Consider the following 16,222-nt stretch of genomic DNA (forward strand, 5'->3'; position numbering starts at 1 on the left):
GACCAGCAAGGTCTTCGTCAGGTGTCAGCAAGGTCTTTCTCCTTTTCTCCATAACACACACACACACACACACACACACACACACACACACACACACACACACAAACACTGATATTCATTAGTCGGGGCTGAAACGACATGAGTAGTGTGTGTCTTTATGATGGAGATAGGTCAGGTGCCCTGTGTGGCAGTGACTGGTACTACATGGAGTCCCATAGTAGCCCATAGTAACCCAGGTCATCAGTCAGTGTTGCCAGATTGGGCGGGTGCCCGCCCAATTGGGCTACTTTGGTTGAGCGTCTGCGGGTAAAAATCGGAAAAATTGGCCATTTGGCGTTTTTTTCAGCCGTTATGGGCCCATAGAAGTCGATGTAATTTGTTGAATTTGGGCAGAATTTAGAGCATTTTGGCATTTTTTGAGAAGCTTTTGGGCGGGATTTGGTCTGACACATCTGGCAACACTGTCATCAGTATAGAGGCCACAGGCCACAGTAGCCTATAGGGGTCGTTCCCCCCCCCGCCCAGGCTCCAGTCCAGATCAGTCAACCATGACGGATTGCCACCAGGCTACTAGATTGTTCACAGTAAATGTTGTTGTGTTAATTCAACACTTAGAGAGTAGGGCTACCATTGTGGGTGTTGTCTCTCAAAACTGCCAAATTTACGGCTCTGCCGTAGGCCTACTGGTGGGGCACTGGGTTGCTGTGCAGGCGACCCATTTTCGATTTTCCCACGTCTCTCTCCCCCCACTCATTTCCTGTCCCCTCTGTCACTGTCCTATCATAAATAGAGCACAAAAGCCCTAAACAATCTTTAAAAAACTCCCAAATGTACTCTGTGCAGTCTTAGTAGCCTGAAAGCAAGGGTATAACATGAAATTAACAATCTGGCATTGCACCATTGATGGAGCTGAAAGTTGTGGTTAGAACCAACCGTTCCAACCAACCAAAGCGTTCAAGTTGGTAAGCTGCTCGAAATAGGCCACTATAACCATATTGGGTCTTTCTCAAAACCTAGGCCAGTGTCTTTCCAAGTGTATCAACCTAATTAGTCAGGCCCAGTGATTGAATACTTTTTGGGGAACTCTACAGAATATCCAATTACTGGGTGTGACTAATAAAGAGTATCCAATCACTGGGCTTGACTAATTAGGCTGATACACTTGGAAGGACACTGGCCTAGGTTTTGAGAAAGACCCAACGTCAGCACACCAAGCCCTCCCCAACAATTTGCGAATTGGAAGAAACTTCATACAAAAGGGCTGCGCAATATATCGAAAATGTATCAAAATCGCGATATCAAGAGTGGCAATATGCGTATCACGAAAATTACTGAATTATCGCCGCTAACAACAAGTAAGACATTACTTTGCAGTCCAATCTCTAGCTGAATATCAACAAATGCGCAAGAAGCCCACCATGACTTAAGCCATGCCCCCCACACAGACAGACAAATTAGTGTCAAGAAAATCAGTCGACTATGTTTCTACATATCGTTTAAATATTGCTATCGAGATATTGCATGCTGTTATCGAGTATCAAATTCTTCTCTGATATCGTGCAGCCCTAATACACAAGTTCAATTCTTTTGTTTGAAGTTGTAAGCAATGACTTCCTTCATTCAGCATCCAGGGAAACTGTATTTTCCACCTGGACTTCCTATCCATTCACGTATCCATTTCAAAATTCTCCTCCTCGTATACAAGGCCTCCACACACCTGCGCACCATGGGCGACAGGGCATTTAGTGTTGTTGGCCCAAAACTTTGGAATTCTCTCCCACTGTCACTTCGTCAGTGTTCAACACTGTCTACTTTCAAATCTAAGCTGAAGACACACCTTTTCACTTCTGCTTTTCAACCCCACTGACAGGCACTTCCACTTTATTTTAATTATTAGTTTATTTATTTATTTATTTATTTTTTCCCGATTTTTATTTTATTTCAAACGCATTCTACTTATTTTTCTTATTTTAAAACATTTATTTTTATTTTTATTGTACTTTTATTTCTATTTTATTTTTGCATTTTAATTACTCTCCTATTGTTAATTCACTTCAAGCTTTCCCTACTGTTATGCATTTGTTCTGATTGTAAAGTGTCCTTGGGTATTTTGAAAGGCGCTCAAAATAAAATGTATTATTTTTATTATCAAAAACCGTGACAGTCAGGGAAAAACTGAGACAGGTGGCAGCAGCTAGGTAGTTGTAGCCTAGTAGTAGTAGTAGTAGCAGTAGCATTCGTAGGGTAGTAACAGTAATAGAAAGCTTTTATTGTCAGTTTCTTCATATGCACAGGTCATAAAAGGAAAATGAAAAGACGTTTTCTCTCTATCATGAAAGGACATAGACATAAACAGGACTGACATTTACATAACGACATCAAAGTATAAGACGGGGCATGTAAAATAAAAAAATATTACAGTATTAGTCGTAGCAGTAGCACCTCACCTGGGGCCTCTCCACATTGTGCTAAGCTATAGTGGTCTGGAATCTGGCCTCCAGCACTTCCCATTGTGTCTGCCATGTACATGAAAAAGGCCACAGCATCCAAATGGACAAAGCTATGGATAGGCCACACTGTTCCCCCTCCCTCCCCTCCCAACCTAAAAATGAACATTGTCCCTCAGATCAGAGCAGAAACTGCCACCTGCACATTTGCTGCGGCCCCCAAAAACCACAGAGGTCATCAGGAAAGTGTACTGTCGGCCATCGGTGTCAATATGGGAATGTTTAGAGGAAAGAGTGATTGACTCCTGTAAAATTTCAGTAACAGTAGTCTCTCTCTGCGCATCTCAACCAGGGAGGTGCGTGCAGGGGAAAAGATTCAAGTCACTTGCCTAAGGAAAACCTGGTATTTAGCCAATAAACATTGCACATTAAAAGCATTCAGAAGATGAAGCACTGTGTGGTCACCAGGCAGGTGCATTGGAGATGACCCATTGGTCACAGATGAGATTTGAATTAGATTTTTTTTTTTTTACTTGATCTAAGGTCTAAGACCGAAATGTTGTGATAGTGAATAAAGTTATTGCGAAATGGTCAGTGTGTGTGGGAGTTCTCTCTGAGTAGATTCGCTCAATTCGCCATTTTCCACACAAGAGATGTAACCCATAGTGAGATGTGTCGCTCATCTCCCTCAGAGAACCGTAGTCTCTCCCAGTGTTGCCAGATTGGGCGGGTGTCCGTCCAATTGGGCTACTTTGGATGAGCGTCTGCGGGTAAAAACAGGAACATTTGGCCATCTGGCGTTTTTTTCAGCCGTTTTGGGCCCATAGAAGTCAATGTAATTTGTTGGATTTGGGCGGAGTTTAGCGCATTTTGGCGTTTTTTGAGAAGCTTTTGGGCGGGATTTGCTCAGACAGATCTGGCAACACTGGTCTCTCCTTCAGAGAATCTTTCCGATCTGAAAGACAGCATGGAAGCTCGGCCCAAAGCGCCAGCCTGAGGTAGGGAGCCAATCTGAGTGGGGTTATTCAACAAATAGAAGCTTTCAGTTTGTTTAGATACAACTGACCCGATTGGTAAAGGGCTACGTATACAGCCAATAAACGGCAATTTGTCAATTTTAAGCCATTCCTCCCCTATGAGAAATTCACTAGGCGGTCTCCAGACCATGTCTCACTTGTGATACTGAGGGCTGGTGTGAACCTGGCAAGTAACCTATAGTTCTATTTTGTTCCTTCTGACCTCCAAGTAGTGCTTTCAGCAACGAATGTTCATCATATTCATGCATCATCCGTAACTCATGGAACCGTGGTTATATACATAACCTTTGTTACTTCTGTCCCTTAGCGTTGTGAATGTTTCCCAAGTGTGTCCATGTTTTGTGTCTATGACCAGGTGACTGCTGGCTGCTGGCTGCCATTGCTTCTCTGACCCTGAATGAGAAGCTCCTCTTCAGAGTGGTGCCCCAGGACCAGAGCTTCACCGAGGCCTACGCTGGAATCTTCCACTTCCAGGTAAGGGATACACTGTAAACAGAAGTGGGGCTGCTTGACTTGTTGCAGAAGAACTAACTGTTATCATCTTGAGTGAACACGTCACACACTACCCATCACAACAAAGCCAATAAGAGTTACCCTATGCGAAAGTGTGTGAGAAACTCAAAAGAATCCCTCAAATTAATTAAAGATACAGTACGTCAAGCTAGGGATGTCCACTTACCTGCCTGCACATACTGTAGGCCTACTTTAAGTTGACCCAACTTAATTCTGTGAAAGCAGCAAGATGACTTGATTGAGTTAAGTGGAATCAGCAAATATTTTTATAGTGCTGGGTTCAAGCAGAAGGCGTGATGTGAAATACATGACACTGTTGCTTCTGTGACCAGCTTGTCCATCATTAATGGATTTTGTGATTCCTTTAGGAGTATTCAGCTCAGTCTAGTTGGATATGCTTAATCCAACTAGATTTCCTTTGTCATGTACACTGAGAACACATACTTTCTGGAATATAAGCCGCACCCACTAAACTTAAAAAAAAAAACAATGTACATACCGTATATAAGCCAAATCTCTGTATAAGCAGCAGGTCTCTTCAAATTGTGTAATGTCCAAACATAAGCAGAATCATGAATCAGGGTTGAAAGCATACAAAAAATAGCGTCTTATAATTCGGAAATTACAGTACGCTTTTTGGCGTTTTAATTGGATTTTCTTTGTGATTAGCATACATCGTTACTTTTCCACAAGCAGCTGTGCTGCTATGCTCCAACTGTCTCTCCATGTTGAGGCTTGCACGTTGACGGCTGTCCTGCTCTTTATTTCATATATTCTTGAGGAATGAGCACCCAGTTGTTTACTTTGTTTGAGTTGAGCGCGTTACACCATTGAGGTTACTTTTTAAGAAGGCCATGAGGGCTGAAACATGTAGGCATTGTAGCCAAATAAAACAAGTAAAAATTGCAGCCTTGAGTGCCTCAGCATTTGTCTACCTGAACTACACGTAAGTTTGAGAGCCCCTACACTGATGAGCACCAAGGGAAGAAGGTGAAGACCCAGAAGCACTCCAATTACCTGCTTGTGTTTGTTTCTTTATGTTCTTGTGTGTGTGTGTGTGCTGTAGTTCTGGCGGTACGGTGACTGGGTGGATGTTGTTGTGGATGACCGCATCCCCACCTTCAACGGCCAGCTGGTGTTCACCAAGTCTGCAGAGAGGAATGAGTTCTGGAGCGCCCTGCTGGAGAAGGCCTATGCCAAGTAAGACTTCGCCATATTGGTACTATGTCATAATGCATTAGCCTGATTATCATCGACTTCCAAATCTCTTCGAGACGAAACGGGAGTGGGATTGATTTTGAGTGGGAGTGGGCAGGATTGGGAAACATTCTTATCAGGAGTGGACGGGATGGGATTTGTTTCTTTTACTCCAGTCCGGGATGGGACGGGATGGGATTTTTGTTCTGGGACCGAGATGGGACGAGAGTGAAAATCCACTCCCGTGTCATGATCTAACCCACACCACTATTTCTAAACGCAGGCTTCATGGGTCCTAAAGAGAAGGGCTTTATATCACAGTGTTCGATTCGAATATCACCCCTCCACTCCACGTGCATGGCTGAGGTAAAAAGCGTCAGCTTAGTGTAATGTAATAATATTCCCCTTACCCTTTTCTGAACACAGGCTTCACGGGTCCTACGAGGCCCTGAAGGGAGGCAACACCACGGAGGCCATGGAAGACTTCACGGGCGGCGTGACGGAGTTCTACGAGATGAAGGAGGCCCCCAAGGAGCTCTACCGCATCATGAGGAAAGCTCTGGAGAGGGGCTCGCTCATGGGCTGCTCCATCGACGTTAGTCTCACTCTTCTTTTTTTGTTTCGTCAGTCTTACTTCTTTTATTGTGATAGGGCAGTGTAAAAGAGATAAGGCAGGATATGTTTGGGAGAGAGAGATTGGGAATAGGATTGGGAAATTGGGCTGCTCCATTGACGTTAGTCTCACTCTTTTTTTTTCGTTAGTCTTAATTCTTTTAGTAGGTAAAAACCACTATGAAAAACTGAAAGAAAAGTCTGCGACACCAAGCTCCTGTTGCTTTTTTTAATGTGACGTTTCGGGCAGCATGCCCTTCATCAGACCGAGCAACGGGAGCTTGGTGTCGCGGACTTTTCTTTCAGTTTTTCATGGTATTTTTGCTGGTCCTGCACCCAATCTTTTTGAGACGGAAGTGCGTGTTTTTCTCTCTTTAACTACAGGTAAAAACCACTACTCACTACGTAAAACACACGTGGGTTAGAAACACTACAAACAATAAAACTGGCACACAAATAAAATGGCCCAAATTTGCCAGTCAACACAGTACTAGGCTAGTCCACCTGTGGCTCGCTGATGGGCTGCTCCATCGACGTTAGTCTCACTCTCTATTTTTTCCCCGTTAGTCTTACTTCTTTTAGTTAGGTAAAAGCTAGTGTTGCACCGATACCATTTTTTGGCCCCGATACCGATACCCGATACCTGGCTGTGCAGTATCGGCCGATATCGATACGATACCGATACCACCCTATTTGAAATGTATATGAAGGGCTGTAGTGCATACTACTTGGATGTCAAATCATTGCATGGCTTTGTCAGGCTGCTGCCTACCTTTGTGAAACAGGAAAAAGACTAAAACAAAGTGAATCCAGCAACACTTTTTATACTTTTTGAATATCTCTATGAAATAACTAATTTCAAGGCTGTTTAAAGTGTTTATGAAACGAAAACAAACGGTCATTCCCATTAAAGCCTTATTTTTTCTGATAGCATCGATGAGACTTTGAACCCAATCATCCTGGAGGAACTTGTGAAAATGGCAACTCAAAGTGTGAATTCTGTGAAATTTGGTGTGACTAATGAGCTGGGCTGTGACATCATAGAGGGGAGTCCCTGGTTTGCTAGTATGGCGATCTGAGAAAACAACACACATTTGATGGACCCACATCTTATAAAGGAACCAAAATTCTGATACAAACATCAGCGTGTCGAAAAACCACACATCCAACCTCATGAGAAAAAAAAACAGCAGCACAAATCTATTTCAGAGGCACTGATACATCTGCAGAAAGTGACATGTCTGACAGGCGAAGTGACGATTGTTGACATAGCCTGACAGTTCGTTTTGTTTATGGTTACGGTTGCTAAGGGCGCTTTGCCATGACCCACAGATGACATGGCGTGTGTATTTGTTGACAAATGGGGGGCATTTTGATTCAATTGTGCGATATAGTGTGATTGAAATGCATGTAGGCTACATGCAAAAATATCATCAACTAGAGAAAAAACTGAGGTATTAGGCTGTTGGAAAAACGCCCTATATAGCCTGAGTCCTCAGCATATTTTTAGCGTTTATCATTATTATTATTTTTTTGTGCTCAAAGTCACAGGTGTCGCGTGTCCCTCAGCCGGACTCTGAGGACGAGGTGTGTCCAAACGTCAGCCACACGTGCACCACAATACTAAAAACAAACAATCAACGCTTCAAAGTAGGCCTACGCTATGTGCATCTCTGTTTATTCGCTAAGCAGTAGCCCAATCTGTGAGTTGGCTGTCCTCGACTGAGAGCACCACGCTGATGTGCGGATATCCTCCCAAAACCAATTTATTGACGAGTTGAATGGCAATTAATAAAAAGTGCATATTCCGAGAGCATTCGCATCGGTTTGGCATGTAATGTGCATTACCCTTTCCTGAAAACAACATACAAAGCAGATGGACAAGGTAAAACGAGTAGCCTAAAGCAAAGCAGTGCACTCACCTGTCTTCGTGCCCGAGCAGTTACAGGGGCAGTTTCAGTCTGCACGCCGGCGATGTCAATTGTTGGAACTGCTTGAGGCAATAGCATTCTCTTCAGTCCAACCATGCCCGCGACCTCCACATTTGTGGTGAAGCACAAGGGGTGGAAATGTGCCGAGCACAACAGTGACCAAGAGCTTGCTTCAAAACCACGCATTGGATCCACAGAGCCCTAGCTTGATTTAGCCTTCTCCTTGTCGGCCACAGTTCCATCATTCTTCACAGAAGGGAACTTGTGCAAAGATATTCCTTCTGTCAAGTAGCCATTTTTGCAGCTGGCACCGTTCGGCCCTCCAGCAACACACTGCTTGACACTGCGCTTTGTTTTGGTACTAGCCGCCATTGATCTGAACAAGGTGGAATGAGGTGAACTCACCCCTTCTATGTCACGCATATCATTTGCATAAAATTTGCATGTCACCAAAAAAACACTTTTTGGGAACGTTTTAACATGACTTTTAGGACAAAATATCACCCAGACAATATCCCATTTTATTCACAAGGCTTAGAACTTTCAGAATCTGTCCTGGAAATGGTCAAATTCCTTTACTTTGTTTTCGTTTCATAAACACTTTAAGTGTCATACAAGCACCTGTAAATGGTATCAGTGCCCTATTTGTTGGTACTCGCCGATACGATACCACCATTTTAGTGCCGATCCACCGATCCACCAATACTGGTATCGGTGCAACACTAGTAAAAACCACTACTCACTACGTTAAAACACACGTGGGTTAGAAGCACTGCAAACAATACAACTGGCACACAAATAAAATGGCCCAAATTTACCAGTCAACACAGTACTAGGCTAGTCCACCTGTGACACACTCATGGGCTGCTCCATCGATGTTTACTATTTATAGTACTATAGTACTATTTATAGCGTCAATACAAAGGAACATCAAAAAATAAAGAATGCTAAGGAATGTGTGAACTTACAAAAACAAAACATTGACCTGTTTGTTCAGCACCTGGGAGTGTGTTCATAGTCTGGCTGCAAATTAAACCGATGTGAGGAATACACATAGTTACAATGGTGTCTTGTGTTCCTAGTCTCTGGTTCCTGCCCGCTTTGAGACTCGCACGACGACCGGACTCGTCAAAGGACACGCCTACTCTGTGACCGCTGTGGAGGAGGTAAGATGCATACTTGTGACATGCACAGTGGACATACCATATTTATTGTACAGTACAGCCCTCTCCAAAAGTTTTGTCGCCTATCCATCTGTTTGGAACAACAGATAATAACCTGACTTTCAATTAATCACTTGGCATATGAAAGCTACAACCCTCCCAAATGAAGTTTTACGTACAAAAATAAATTTCATGCACCAAAGGAAGATTGACCATTTATTTTTTTTGACGTTTCGACGCAGCTGCGTCTTCTTCAGAGTCAAAAGATGAATTGAATTCTCTGTGTTCTGTGTGTCCTCCTCACCCAGTGTAAGCAGGCGCAGCAGAAGGAGAACAAAGTTCGTCTAGTGCGTCTTCGTAACCCTTGGGGACAGGTGGAGTGGAATGGACCTTGGAGTGACAAGTGAGCTAGCTGTCAAACAGCTTTTCTCTCTGTTTGCAAAATTGAAGCAAAACGTTCTTGAATAAGGAGTTTTGGAGTGAAACAGTCCATAGGTCTGTCAAATCAAAGTTAGTTATTTTTTATGGCCCATTCAATTAGCAGTAATTACCACTTCATTTGGACTATAGTCCTTTTGCCATGAAATGTGTCATAAAATGTACTCATCCAGCTCGAAGTGACCAACAGTGTAATATATTGGTTCACACAGAATTATTCCTTTAAATTGATCTTACTGGTAACTTACTTTTATACTTATACTTACTTTTACTTAAGTTATTTTACCTCCCAACCACCAACCATACTGCCAGATTTTAGCTGTATGCTCCAGCTTTCCTTTAGATAAGCCGGCAGGCAGGTGACATTCTGCAATGTCCAGCAACGTTTTGTGTATCTTGAACCCAGTCAGTCAGGACTAATTTGACCTTTCTTCTGTCAGCTCCAAGGAGTGGACCACCATCTCCAAGAATGAGAAGGAGAAGCTTCAGCTGGAGAACGCTGAGGATGGAGAGTTTTGGTGAGCAATATGTGCACTAGTATGTAAACAGCAATATCACTCAAACAGACGAGCAATACAGAGGATGCAGGCCCGCCGACAAGGGGGGACAAAGGGTTATGTTGGCCCGGGTCCAGGGAGATAGGGGGCCTGTCCTTGGGTTGTCATTATATTATACATTGTGTATATTGGGAAGGGGGCCCTTTCTGATTACTTTGTCCTGGGCCCAACGGAAGCTGTCAGCGGCCCTGTGCACAGTATAGTTCAGCAAAAAATGAGTTGCGCTCTTGACACACGTCCTTTTAGCTCTGGTGCGATGGTCAAGTAGACATAAACTGTTTGCAGGGGTGACTCGCACACAGAATGACCACTCAAACAGAGTGTTTTTTCAGAGTGTTCTTTTTACTTGGTGGAGCCCAGAAGGGTGAAGAAAAAAAAGAAAAGAAAAGGTGCAAACGTTTCAGTCCTCCTGGACTTTCCTCAGTGCAAAAGTGAGTGCAACATTGGAGCCATCTTTTACAGGGTTTGTCAGGTGCTTACAATTAGTGGCTAATTAGCCACATACCAATCACAGACAAAGCACAGTTGTAAGGAAACTTCAGTTTACAAACATTACAGAGTACAGCAGTGTGTAAAACATTTTTTACAAAAAACAAGACATATCCAACTCCTCATTGATTCCAGTTGGGTGCATCGTTTTTAAGTAATAAATATATCTACATTCGTGTTGTAGTAGCAATTTGTCAGCGTTGCCACCTCGCCTGTTAGGAGTAATTAGGTCAATGCCACAGAAATCCAAGTCAGTAATTGAATGATTGCCATCAGCAAAATGCCTAGCAACTGCAGATTTGGGGTCTTGTCTGCGGATGGCGCTCTTGTGCTCATTAATCCTAAGTCTCAATTGTCTGGTGGTTTTACCTACGTATTGAACGCCACATTTAGTGCACAACAAAAGGTAAACAGCATTAGTTGATCTACATGTAATACATTTCCTAATTTTGTATTCTTTTTTTGTGACAAAACTAGAAAACACATTTACTTTTTTTGTGTTGGAGCAGGCAGCACAATTGCGACATGGAAAGAAACCTGTGGCATTGTCCAGACGTTCTGTGCGGCTAGGCCCTCTGTAAGTGTCTGCACGAACAAGACAATCCCGGATGTTTTTTGCCCTGGAAAAGGAGAAGAGCGGCAGTGTATTGAAAATGTCTTTCCCAATGTCATCAGCAGACAGGATATGCCAATGCTTTTTAACCACATCGCAAATAGCGCGGCCAAGTGGTGAATAGGTGGTATTAAACACACAAGAAAAGGTTTTCTGTTTTTTTGTGTTGGTATTACACAGAAGGTCGTTTCTATTTTTCTCATTCACTCGTGTGAGTGCCTCATCTAAAGTTTTTCTTGGGTAACCCCTTTCGATGAATTTTTGGAAGAGCTTGTGGGCCTCCACCTGAAAGTCTTTGTCTCTTTTACAGATGCGCCGTACTCTAAGGAACTGGCTGTAAGGCAGACCTTGTTTGAGGGAGTTAGGATGGTGACTCGAGTGATGTAGAAGACTATTTCTGTCAGTGGGCTTTGTAAAAAGACTTGTATAAATGTCTGCCCCATTCCATATTACCTTTGTGTCTAGGAAGTTCACTTGGTGATGATTGTACTCAATATTAAATTCAATTGATTCAACACAGCTGTTAAGATATTTTACAAATTTTTGGAGGTCCAAAACTGTGCCTTTCCAGATTAGAAACACATCATCAATAAATCTTTTCCAGAACACAATGGAAGGTGAAAAGGGATTGTTGTTGTGTACGTATTGATGTTCAAACCAGCCCATGAATAAGTTTGCATAATCGGGTGCGAATGTTGCACCCATTGCGGTCCCATGTGTCTGAAGGAAAAAATCCATTCCATAAAGGAAATAATTTTTAGTTAAGACAATTTCAGACATGTCAACCAGAAAATCTGTCGGTGGAGTATCTACTGTTCTGGTGTTAAGAAACCACCTAAGGGCAAGTAAGCCAGATGAGTGTGGAATGTTGGTATAAAGACTGACTACATCCATGGTGGCCAGAACTATCTCAGCATTAGGGCATACTGCATCAGAAAGTTGGAGGATGAAATCACCAGTATCTTTTAGGTATGAGGGAAGCTTTTCAACTAATGGCCGTATGTGGTAGTCTACGAGGTTAGAGAGAGGTTCAGTTAATGAGCCAATGCTTGCAATGATGGGCCGGCATTTAGGAAAACCTTCAGAGGCCTTGTGTACCTTAGGTAAACCATAGATCACAGGTTTGGTGGGAAAATCAGTAAGAAGATATTTGTACTCAGCCTGACTAACATGACCATATGACAACGCCTGTTTTAGAAATTGATCAATCTCCCTTTTAAAAAGTTGAGTGGGATCACATGGCAACTTGCGATAAAATTTATAGTCAGACAACTGTCTTTTGATTTCATCATCATACATTTTACTATCCATCAAAACCACACCGCCACCTTTGTCAGCAGATTTCAGAACAACAGAGTTATTTTTAGACAAATTAGTCAAAGCATTGCGTTCAACCACAGAACAGTTGGACTTAAACTGGTGTGTAGGTGACTGAAAAAGTTCTTCCACATTTGTCTCAACCAGCTTACAAAAGGTTTCAATGCTTGCAGAGTTCACTGCTGGACAAAAGGTGCTCTTGCGCTTGAATGGTGCATGTGCTTGTTCTTCATTAGCAGCACTCTCGACAGTCAATGGCAAGTTAGTTCTTCCCTTGTGAAAAAAATATTTCAACTTGATGGAGCGAAAAAATTTAAAGAGGTCTACCTTTGCTTGGAAGGGGTTGAGTTTAGGTGTAGGTACAAATGACAGTCCCTTGTTGAGGACGGTGAGCTCATCTTCAGACAGTTGCTGATCTGACAGGTTGAAGACTAGGTTGGCGTTTGCTTGTTGCGGGTCCTGAGTCCGCTTCTGGCCCCTGCGGCCCCTCCTCCTCTTCCTCCGCGTCTGGATGTGGCTGTTTGGCCTTTTCTGGTTGGTACCTTGTCTAAAAAATCTTCATCAGACTCTGAGGGAAAAGTGCTGGAGATTGAAGAATGGGAGTCACGATGGGGAGGTCTTGCAGCTCTGAAGGTCTTAGTAGGCGCTGGTCTTGATAGCCATGGGTAGACTCGTCCCTCCTTGTAATCTAAGGTGTCCCTCTTGAATTTCCCAATCTTCATTTTCTGGAGCTCTTGTTGGTATTTTTCAGTCATGGTGTTTAAGTCATCTTTGATTTTGGTGAAGTCAGCCTCACTGGTCTTGGTTTTCAGTTTTTCTTCCACAGACTCAATCTCTTCATTGACTTTTGTCAGCTCTTTCTGTGTGAACTCAATCACCAGCACAGTCAGGTCAAGGGATGCCTTATTCAGGATTTCACACCACTTGCGACAGAATTCTTCATCACCCCGTCCAATCGTAGGCATCTTCTGAATACGTAGGCCTCGGGGAATCCGTTTAGAACGTACATATTCACTCAGGGTTGAGCCGTGGAGTTGATATCTTGTTCTTCTTTGATGTAAAGACTTCAGCGATTTGCCAAGATCAACATCGGGGTCTTCGGCCATTGTGAGTGAGTTGGTGCTGGGGAAAAGGATGGCTTCAATCTCCTCTTCTGTGAAGGAGTGCAGTTGTGCATGTTCTTCTGTGAGGCTCCGGATCTCTGAAAGACTGGACATCTTGTTACCGCTCGAAAGTGGTGTCGCAAACTCAAAAAAGTTCAGTAGAGTTCAGCAAAAAATGAGTTGCGCTCTTGACACACGTCCTTTTAGCTCTGGTGCGATGGTCAAGTAGACATAAACTGTTTGCAGGGGTGACTCGCACACAGAATGACCACTCAAACAGAGTGTTTTTTCAGAGTGTTCTTTTTACTTGGTGGAGCCCAGAAGGGTGAAGAAAAAAAAGAAAAGAAAAGGTGCAAACGTTTCAGTCCTCCTGGACTTTCCTCAGTGCAAAAGTGAGTGCAACATTGGAGCCATCTTTTACAGGGTTTGTCAGGTGCTTACAATTAGTGGCTAATTAGCACAGTATATAAATAGCAATATCACTCAAACAGACGAGCAATACAGAGGATGTTTATACTGTATATGCCCATGTTTATATTACCACGGTAACGTAACCTGGAAATGCACCTGATTATGTCTATCTTATCTGATTTTTTTCCCCTGCAGTAGTGATGTACAGTGAAATGTTTTTGTATGACCACTAAGGCATTTTAGTATGTGCTATCAAGTGGAAAAAAACCCTCTCTGTTTTATTCTTCAACTATCAGGATGTCATTTGACGACTTTAAGAAGAACTACACCAAGATTGAGATCTGCAACCTCACCCCCGATGCCCTAGAGGACGACAAGCTGCACAAGTGGACCGTGTCCGTGAACGAGGGACGCTGGGTCAGAGGGTGCTCCGCAGGTGGCTGTAGGAACTACCCAGGTAGAAGATAAACTAGCATAACCAACTCGCAAAGTAGCAGAGCTAATACCTGGATATGGCTGTAGGATGATCTACCCAGGTAGAAGATAAACTAGCCGAACCAACTCGCAAAGTAGCAGAGCTAGTACCTGGATATGGCTGTAGGAACTACCCAGGTAGAAGATAAACTAGCATAACCAACTAGCAAAGGTGCAGAGTGCTGTTTGGTGCAAAGTAAAAAGTAGAGTAATTGTGAAAAGGAAGCAAAGGTCTTATAGCCATAACCAAATGGTTGCAGCGTATTTGCCGTCATTGTAAACCAAAGTACAAATAGAGCAATTATTCAGTGAAAGGGCTATAAATACAGATTTTGCAGGCAAAACAGAAATACAATGTACTCTGATTATTTATTATCATTATCATTATTATTGTTATTATGATTATTATTATTATTATTATTATTATTATTATTATTATTATTATTCTTTTGGCTAGGGTAGGGTTGAGAAATTACCCAGGCCGGATTCTTACCCAGGTCCCCATGGTCATTCATGGTACGGTGCATTTAGTGCAGTGTGCCACAGGCAGCACAACCCAATGTATTCTTATTGTTGTTTTTTTTTTTTTTTGTGTAGACACCTTCTGGACGAACCCTCAGTACCGCCTGCGTCTGCTGGAGGAGGATGACGACCCTGATGATAACGAGGTGGCCTGCACGTTCGTGGTGGCCCTGATGCAGAAGAACCGCAGGAAACAGCGCAAGATGGGCGCCAACCTCTTCACCATCGGCTTCTCCATCTACGAGGTGGCGCGGCTAAAGATGCAAAAGAAGCACACCGATTCAAATATCGTCGCTGTCCGGCTCTGGCATAAACCTTGTAAACTCCACTGCTCAGCGACTAATTCTTTTTTTTTTGTTAAATTATTATTTTTAATCTTATTCATTATTTAAAATGATGTACTAAATCAGTACTATGGGCCAGTTTCCATATGAGTATGAGTATATGGAATGCTTTAATACCCACTTTAAATAATGTTTGCATTTGTTGAAGAAATCATTTCAAATAGTGAGTGGAGTTCCATAGCTCCTACCGGACAGCGACTATATGTAAAAAATACACGTCTATAAATATTTCACATATCAATATATTTCATTTCCCTCTTGTCTCCACAGGTGCCCAAGGAGGTAAACTATTTTGTCTAAGATTCACATCTCTACCACAGTGGCCACTCTACTACAGTACCTGTACCATGTTGTTTTCATCCACATTCATTCCACATTTTCACTAAATGAAGTGAATGGAGTCACTTGATTAATTAATTGATTGATCATTTATTCATTATTAATGTGCATAAGGTAAATGTCAATTAGCTTTATTCAAAAATCTGTATATATTTATTATGTATTAATGAAGCTGTTTCAATGCACACTGTATCTGTATTTTTCCGTGCACCCTCGTGTTCTCTTGTCACCCCTCCCACCTTGCCCTTCGCACCCCACCTACACCACCCCACCCCCCGACCCCTCGACCCCTCGACCCCCCAATCTCCGGCAGATGCAAGGCAACAAGCAGCACATGCAGAAGGAGTTCTTCCTGGTCAACTCCTCCAAGGCCCGCGTGAAGGCCTACATCAACCTGCGCGAGGTGAGCCAGCGTTTCCGCCTGACCCCCGGCGAGTACGTGATCGTGCCCTCCACCTACGAGCCCCACGAGGAGGGAGAGTTCATCCTGCGCGTCTTCTCTGAAAAAAGGAACACCTCTGAGTGAGTGCAGTGGTTTCGGGGGCAAGGAGCAGGTTATGGGTACAAAACAGAAAACAATCCTATGGGGAATCTCGAATTTGTATCTGGTGGATTTTTGTCTCTTGTGCTGGGGTGTTTTGAAGTGTTATAAGTGCTGTTTATTTTTTTAGATTTGTGTACATTCATTCATGTTTTTGGGATTGTTGTTATGCAT

At 43.0% G+C, this 16,222-nt stretch overlaps 1 protein-coding gene across 1 annotated transcript in view; it reads left to right on the plus strand.

Annotated features, from left to right (window-relative positions):
* Positions 1 to 16,222, plus strand: part of capn3a (calpain 3a, (p94)) — a 30,738-nt gene that overhangs the window by 3,038 nt on the left and 11,478 nt on the right. Inside the window, exons 3-12 of the mRNA XM_063183714.1 lie at positions 3,840 to 3,958; positions 5,064 to 5,197; positions 5,621 to 5,789; positions 8,820 to 8,903; positions 9,209 to 9,303; positions 9,779 to 9,856; positions 14,125 to 14,285; positions 14,900 to 15,069; positions 15,439 to 15,450; positions 15,821 to 16,029. Of these exons, the coding sequence (XP_063039784.1) occupies positions 3,840 to 3,958; positions 5,064 to 5,197; positions 5,621 to 5,789; positions 8,820 to 8,903; positions 9,209 to 9,303; positions 9,779 to 9,856; positions 14,125 to 14,285; positions 14,900 to 15,069; positions 15,439 to 15,450; positions 15,821 to 16,029 (1,231 nt within the window). The remainder of the gene's footprint in view (positions 1 to 3,839; positions 3,959 to 5,063; positions 5,198 to 5,620; positions 5,790 to 8,819; positions 8,904 to 9,208; positions 9,304 to 9,778; positions 9,857 to 14,124; positions 14,286 to 14,899; positions 15,070 to 15,438; positions 15,451 to 15,820; positions 16,030 to 16,222) is intronic.

Source organism: Engraulis encrasicolus, chromosome 19, assembly GCF_034702125.1.
Source record: "Engraulis encrasicolus isolate BLACKSEA-1 chromosome 19, IST_EnEncr_1.0, whole genome shotgun sequence".
NCBI lineage: Eukaryota > Metazoa > Chordata > Actinopteri > Clupeiformes > Engraulidae > Engraulis > Engraulis encrasicolus.